Raw genomic sequence first — 7,607 nt, 5'->3', positions numbered from 1 at the left:
TTGTTTGTTAGCTCTATTTGTATTTTTTGTTTTTGTTTTTGTTTTTGTAAAAAACTATTGTTGTATGACCTACTAAGACTTGCTTCATATCCGCAAAAGTTTGCAGGTGAACAACTCAAAAACTACATTTAAAAAAAAAAATGGTAAATTGTTCCATGTACCCTTCGGGTTTTAAAAAATGCACCGTGTACCCTTGCAAAGTTTTGAATGAATTATGCCTTGACAAATAATGATTATGACTAACACCCTTGCACCATTTCCGATAGTTTTATGTTTCGAAAGTGCAAAACTGCAAGTCTGCAATATTTCCACTTCTTGCTTGCTTTGCTAAAGTGATGCAAACAAACTAAGTTTTGTTTCGGGCACTAACATAGTTTAAAAGGAGTAACGAAATTCAAGCAGTAATCTTATCCAACTCCCTCAATTTGTCATCATCATAAGCAGAACAACAAGAAAAACAAACATAAAACAATAGCTTTGAAAAATTAATATGATGAGGTAATGATGACTAGCAATGGATAAATATAGCATATAAATTATTGTGTTATCACTTATCACTTTATCAGTGACTCCATACAAAACAAAAGGAAAAAGAATAGTCAACAACCTACATATTAAGCATGGTGATCAATCCAAATAAGCTACACCAAATACAATGCAGCTCTGCTTCACAACAGACTTCCTTGCAAAGCCTAATGGGCTAATGGTGAAGTGAAGATCAATCCTTGACATAAAGTTCTGGTAGGTTGTAGCAATGGTTAGGCAGCAGCAGTTGATTCCTTGGCTAGTAAAAGCTTGACCCGTTTCGACATCTCCCTCATTACATTCACAATCATGGACTTCTTTTCCAATCTGAATTGGATAGCCAGCTCTGAGAAGGTAGAGACACCCTGTTTTAGTAAGGCCTCATCCTCCGCCATTTGTGTGGGAAAATTTTTCAGTGATAACACACACAACCCAATAATAGTTCGAAGAGCAGCCAATTCATTTTGGATTCCGAGAGGAGCTTCAGCAGACAACAACTGAAGGGTACTCAAATCATGCTCACGTACTTTTTCCACATCACTTGCATGCAGTACACGTAAAGAAGCCAAGAGTCGACCATCAACCAAATCTGGCCCACCCAATGTTACCTTTCAAGAGATAGGACAGCAAAAGCTTTAAATACCATAGTAATAGCTCTAGCAATAAGAAATTCTCTTAGATTTATGGAAGTTATAGAAAACAACCTAAAATTATACACGCAACACTTTCTGAACTCTTAAGTACCATTAATTTCACAAAAGATCTGACTATCTTCTCTTGCGAAACAATACTTTCAAGCATAGAATGATTAAATTTGACCTCTAGTTTCACTAATTTGTCAATACAAATAGTGTGGGCTGATGGCTATTACAATTGGCATTCAATTTAGAGTAATATAAAATTCAACAATCAGTTTAAAGGTTCATACTAGAATATTTCTTTAGGGAATAATTAAAAGGGGAAAAAAGCCACAAAAGTACTTAGTATGGGGTCTCTGCAACTTTACTTCCTACTTTCTATTTTGGGGTTTCCCTCTTATCTGTTTCCTACTTATAATTTACATTATAATGGTCTTACTGTCCTCACTGTTTGGGTGGCACCAAATACACGTTCCCCTAAGACCCTCACCAACCCATGATTTCCTCTCTTCGAAAGCGAGGAGCTAAACTCACTCACTCGTCACTCCTTCCTCTATTCTCTTTTAATCGCATTGTTTTTGCACTGTTTATACACTCAGCTCAATCTATATTTACTATACTAATACTTTAACAACGCTAATTCGTAAAAGATATATTAGTCCCTATGCAGATTTCCATAATATCAATTTTTATACAGTTAACTAGTATTACATTATTAATGATATTAATGGTCATAGCAGTGCATGATCAAGTGTGAAAGTCAAAACATGATAACCAAAAGAGAAGCAGGAAGTACATTCTTAGAACAGTGCACCCAGATCAAAGTTGAAAGCAGTTCAAAATACAGAGGGAGTAGTTCAAAAATCATATAAAGTACATATTGTCAAGGGTCTACCAAAATAACCAGGCATACTATGAACATTAAAGCCAATCAGGTAAACAGTAAAAGAACAAACCTTAGATGGAGCCATCTTATCATCTAGTTCTAAAGCCGACAAGATTTCAGATTGCCATGAAGCTGGTGAAGAGAAATTTGGGGAGTAGAGACCAATGGCAGCACTAGAAGCCTCTAAAAGATATGGCTCATAACGGAGCTCAATAGAGTCATAAGGATTTGCAGCTATCACAAATCCATAGTCCAAGAGGAAAATGTCATTGTTCATACAACCATAATTGAGTTCCAAAGGAGCATCCTTCTGTACATGCTTTTCTGCCACTACCTGCATCAGTCAAGTAATTCACAAAGATAAGACCAACATCAAGCATTTTTAGTATCTGTCAAATCAAGTTACAATAGAAAAGAAAAAAGATGAAAAAATAGTTCTGAACTATTTTAATTGAGTGGTAGTAACTTGCCTTAACCAGCATCTTAGTATTTTCAGCACCTTTATCCTGAATAATTTTAGCATTTGGACTAAAGCTGTGATTGCACATGTCAATTAGAGGCAACATCATAGGGACAGATTTGTGGATCCCATCAGAAAGTTTATCTCCATGCAAGCGAAATGCTCTCGATGAAACAGCTGCCATTGCCCATCCCAGGGCAGATGCATCAACATCTTGACCCCCAAATGGATGATCTCCAGGTTTCACATTAGCAATAGCCCCTTTGACTTGCTTCCCAAAGTCAAAAAGAAATCGGCATCTCTTGTTTACCTGTTACAGCAAAAGAAATGAAGAAAGCAATTGTAAATTTCATAAGGATCCAGTTGACAAGAAGCAAGAAATAAATAGTAATTTTTCTGCATCCCATGGCATAGATTTCACTTACAATCAATAACAATACCTGAGTTATTAGAGGAACAAATTCCAAATTTTGTATATCTTCTTTGTTGAAGAAGATTGGAACACTGTATGTCTCAGGAAGATTGCTGATGTATGGCCACCAAAAAGACCCAGTTTTTGCTCTTTCTTGAAGAAGCTTCAGACCCAACCTCATAGCCCAAAGCTCCTCTGCCAAATGCTCCAGTGTCCAATTTACTCATTTTCAAAATTCAGTACAGCCTAATTTCAGAAAATAGTTACTACCTAATGCAGTATTGCAGTTTACAGGAAATCCTAAAAAATTTACAGCCAGCTATAGGGGAATACAAATGTGTCCAGAAGCATGCCTATGACTGTGAAAAGGAAAAATGTTATGTTTGATAAGAAAGTGGGCAGGTTAAATGTAAAGATATACTCCCTTTGTCTAGAATTAGTCTTAAAATTGCTAGCTCATTATTTACAAGACTATTAATTCCCAATGAAATGTTTCCACTAAAGTACATCCAACAATAGTTGGCGAATCTTCCATTCACCAACAGATTTCACCTCATGAAGACTTGTACATGCCACGTAACAACAGCTTATAATATGCTAATAACAAACAAATATGTCATACTTACTCTGTTTATTTTTATTTGCAGTTTTCAACTTTACACTATTCACACATAGTTTTGATTATCTTTGATAATTAAACTTAAATATAGTCATGTTTGATCTTGTTAGATTTGTCTCAATATATACTTTGAAAATATCAATTCTATATAATTCTACTTATGGTAATAAGAGTTATCAATGGTTGAAGCTATACACTGGCAAGCATGAAAGTAGAAACGCTGCAACTTAAATTAAACTGAGGGAGCATAACTCAACAATTTCAACCTCCGCCATAACATTTTCATTATTTTGATCTTCCCTACAAATTATTATTATGATTGCATAACCCAACTGGGACTACTCTCCGTAACACCAGCATATCGATTTACAGTATATGTATATCAAGTTTCAGTTACTGGTTCCTATTTTAATTTGCTAGCTAGTTGGTTTCCAATAAACAGAACAGCCTACACCAATTGACTGGTATACCTGCAAATTATACAACATTGTTATTTCCACACATCACTGGCTCTTCTCAAAATATAGCACAGTCAAACGTGAATTCCTGAAAATAACAACGTTGCAACTAAAAATAACCACATATAATGTCAGGATTGGCCTTGACAACATTTCCAGTATACTGATCTTCCAAACAAGAAAATTGTTATGATTGCATATCTCAATTGCGTCTAGCCTTAGTAACAACACGTATCGATTGGGATATATCCGTATATGTATATCTAATTATCTACTTTCAGTTCCTGGTTTGTATTTCGATATTTTAGCTAGTTAGTTCCAAACTTCCAATCCAACGAACATACTCCAATAGTAAACGAGAAATCTAAGTTTTACCAATTCCACACATCACTTGTTCATCTCAAATTATAGCAAAGTAAACTTGCAAAAAATAGAACATTGTCGTTTCCCACATCACTTGTTCATCTCAAATTATAGCAAAGTCAAGCCAAAAATTAAAACCCTTATAAATCAAAAAACAGAAAAACATCTGAAAACAGCCACTTATATAACATCAAAATGTGCATAACCTTAGAACCAACAAAAATGGCGGAAATGAGATAAATTACCAGGAATTTGGCGAGCCAACTCAGTCAAAATAGGCGAAGAAGCAGACCCATCAATGGAATCATCAAATTTCAAGGGTAAATGAGGAGGAAGAGCAATAAGATCAGACCCTTTAGGAATTTCATGGGAAGCAACAAGAGCAAGACCATAAGAAGGAACTTGAGCAATCTTGATAGATTCATGGACAAACCCACCTTCCTTTCGAACCCATTTGAGGAGGTCAGGTGGGTGCGGCACCAGACGAGCTGGGTTCGAAGAAGCGCAAGTGAATGGACGAATGTAGGTGCGAGAGAAGGTTGAACTTGAAAGTGCTCCCACTTCTCTGCTGCTGGTTCTCCACATTTTTTTCTCCACAACAAGCTTGCAATGCTGGTTTTGGATGGGTAGACCGGTACATACTAGATAGATATATCGGCACCATAGACCCGACAAAATTAACCCGTCCTGATTCTTGAAACACCTGTTCATCTATGTACGTCAGTGTAGAGAGTAGGGGTGTACAAAAACTGGACCGGACCTGAAACCGGACCTGAACCGACCTGATCTGGACCGGACCTGACCCGGACCTGTTGATTCAGGTCCGGTCCCGGTCCTTAAAAATCAAGGTTCCCGGTTCCGGTCCGGACCCGGTCTAAACCCGGGGTTTTCAGGTCCGGACCTGAAACCCGGAAAAATTGTATTTTTTTTTAAAAAAAAAAAAAAAAAAAATTCAAAAATCAAAATAACGCTGCTGCTTGAGTGACGCTTGAATTCTCTTTCATTTCATTCTAACCCTAACAAACAGGCTGTCTCCCCCTCTCCCTCACGCAGTCACGCTCACTGTCTCCAGTCTCAGCCCAACGCGGCAACGCCCACCGCCGACACCTCCTGCCTTCCTCACTCTCTCAGGCGAAGCCCAGGCGCCCACCGACCACCGCATGAGACAGCTACTGCGCGATTTTCCATTTCTCCGGTAAGTTATTTTTTTTTTTTTAATGTAAATCTAAATTATCTAATTATGTTTGGGTATTTTGTATTCGAAATAATGAATTAAGTGTTAGAATTTATATGTTTATTCATGTTTCAATTGCTTATAATGATTATTTGATGTTTACATGTTGAATTTCTTTTTTTTACTTCAATGTTTTCGAATTTATGTTTTTTCTTTTTTGGTTTATTTTCGAATTTCTTTCGAATTTATGTTTTTTTTTTTTGGTTTTTTTTAGTTTAAAGTTTAGGGTTTTAGGGTTTAATGTTTAGAATTGATAACAAGTATGGTTTATCTTCGAATTTATGTTTTTTTTTTTGGTTTTTTTTAGTTTAAAGTTTAGGGTTTAATAAAATCAGAAGAGCAGAGAAAGTAGTGATTAGATTGTAAACATCTAGTAGTCTAGTGTTTATCTAGTACTTTGCATTGACCTTTGGCATGGCTTCAAATTGAATAGTTGATTTTATGCATTCGGATGCATAAATTCTATGTTATTAGTCATTATATAAGCGTTGTTGCATAAACTTATCATTGCAGAAAAATGCCAAACTCTGCTATCAGAAAGTGTGCTCGTGTGCAGTTGATTAAGAATGGAAAAAAGATTGCTGCTTTCGTGCCCAATGATGGTTGTTTGAACTTCATTGAGGAAAATGTAAGTCCGTTCTATTAATGTCTGCAAGCATATATGCACTTACTGTTTCATAAATTGCTTGGTTGTGAATTTGCTGGTATTTTGTGCCTTTCGACACAAACTTAGTGATACACTAGCAGTTTGTTAACTGTCATTTGTTAACCGTGTTAGAAATAATGTTGTTTGTTAAAGTTTAAACAACTCCAATTATTTGTTAACCTTTGTAGAAACTCTTAAAGTCTAAACAACTCCAGTTATTTGTTAACCATTGTAGAAATAATGTCAATTCTGTTGTGGATTTTTTGGAGAAATACTGGCATCTGATTACTGAAGGTTTAACATTAGTAACAATGCTTTTCTTATACTCATATCATAAACTCTTGATAACAGTTTATCCAGAAACATATAAAACATGATAGTGCGCACTCTTTCTGTGCTGGTTTATCTGATTCTTCTGTCAGTACTCCTGCACCCACTCCTGTTCAGTACATGTGCAGCTTTATTTTTGTGGTTTAAGACTATCATAACAGTATTGCGGTGGAGAGTATATAGCTTGAGCAATTAAGATCAGTCATACACTGTTGGTTTTTTATCCTTTCATGAGCAAATCATCTGGAAAAAGCTGTTCTAAGATAATGCTAATTCATACTTCTTATCAAAGAACGATAAACTATTCCCTTTTACTAAAGAAGTTACCTGATTGGTAAAAGAAGTCAAGGTCTTCTGTTATATGTATATAGTTTAATGTTGTGTTTGGGTGTAGATTCATGCTGAAAATGTGGATCATGCAGAAGTTTGTGGAATTTTGTCTAATATATGTTACCTGATTATATTGTATTTGACTTTGAAATTGATATTATCTAGCTCTGTTTTTCCTTCCATACTAAGAAAATGTGGTTTGTGCAGGATGAGGTGTTGATTGCTGGATTTGGTCGTAAAGGACATGCTGTGGGAGATATTCCTGGAGTCCGATTTAAGGTTGTCAAGGTTGCTGGTGTCTCTCTTCTAGCTCTGTTCAAGGAAAAGAAGGAAAAACCCAGGTCCTAGGTTAAGGTTGTTGGTTTTGTCTTAAATTTTGCCTACTCAAATGAAACTTGTACCGTCTTGAAATGAATACTGAGCATCCTTAAAAAGAGACACCCTCCCTACTTTGTTTTGTGCTCTATCCGTGTCTATTCAAGATGATTTTCTATACTCTTAGTTATTTGCTTATATTTCCAATTGGTTTATTTACTTCTCTTAACGATGTCATGAAAATTTCCGGAATTTATGTTAACAAGATCAGCTTTTTAATGATCTTGCATTTAAAAAAAAAAAAAGGTCTTTGGATCTCCTAAAAACTGCTTTAAAACACAACAATTAACCATTCATTCATTCTCAAAGATGATGCTTAACTAGGCATTTG

General features: G+C 35.7%; 2 protein-coding genes across 2 annotated transcripts; one reads left to right on the top strand and one right to left on the bottom strand.

Annotated features, from left to right (window-relative positions):
• Positions 1 to 453: 453 nt before the first annotated feature.
• LOC110712665 (histone-lysine N-methyltransferase setd3-like) lies at positions 454 to 4,995 on the bottom strand. The gene is made up of 5 exons (XM_021891138.1): positions 4,607 to 4,995; positions 2,950 to 3,116; positions 2,520 to 2,819; positions 2,120 to 2,383; positions 454 to 1,133 (listed from the first exon to the last, which is right to left on the bottom strand). The coding sequence occupies exons 1-5, from the start codon at positions 4,944 to 4,946 to the stop codon at positions 759 to 761; spliced, it is 1,446 nt and encodes a 481-aa protein (XP_021746830.1). The 5' UTR covers positions 4,947 to 4,995; the 3' UTR covers positions 454 to 758.
• A 1,102-nt stretch (positions 4,996 to 6,097) lies between these two features.
• Positions 6,098 to 7,344, top strand: LOC110712681 (40S ribosomal protein S23-2). Its single transcript, XM_021891147.1, has 2 exons — positions 6,098 to 6,223; positions 7,109 to 7,344. The coding sequence occupies exons 1-2, from the start codon at positions 6,113 to 6,115 to the stop codon at positions 7,247 to 7,249; spliced, it is 252 nt and encodes an 83-aa protein (XP_021746839.1). The 5' UTR covers positions 6,098 to 6,112; the 3' UTR covers positions 7,250 to 7,344.
• The last annotated feature ends 263 nt before the right edge of the window (positions 7,345 to 7,607 follow it).

Source organism: Chenopodium quinoa, unplaced genomic scaffold (genome assembly GCF_001683475.1).
Source record: "Chenopodium quinoa cultivar QQ74 unplaced genomic scaffold, ASM168347v1, whole genome shotgun sequence".
In the NCBI taxonomy this organism is placed as follows: Eukaryota; Viridiplantae; Streptophyta; class Magnoliopsida; order Caryophyllales; family Amaranthaceae; genus Chenopodium; species Chenopodium quinoa.
This window is presented reverse-complemented; position numbering and strand designations above follow the sequence as displayed.

Bases quoted from the DNA above. Each gene is read 5' to 3' on its own strand.
- LOC110712665 (XM_021891138.1), bottom strand. From the start codon at position 4,946: ATGTGGAGAACCAGCAGCAGAGAAGTGGGAGCACTTTCAAGTTCAACC. The intron at 3,117-4,606 runs GTAATTTATCTC...AGCATTTGGCAG, and splicing joins GTTGGCTCGCCAAATTCCTG to AGGAGCTTTGGGCTATGAGG. The intron at 1,134-2,119 runs GTTTGTTCTTTT...ATCTCTTGAAAG, and splicing joins ATAAGATGGCTCCATCTAAG to GTAACATTGGGTGGGCCAGA.
- LOC110712681 (XM_021891147.1), top strand. From the start codon at position 6,113: ATGCCAAACTCTGCTATCAGAAAGTGTGCTCGTGTGCAGTTGATTAAG. The intron at 6,224-7,108 runs GTAAGTCCGTTC...TGGTTTGTGCAG, and splicing joins TGAACTTCATTGAGGAAAAT to GATGAGGTGTTGATTGCTGG.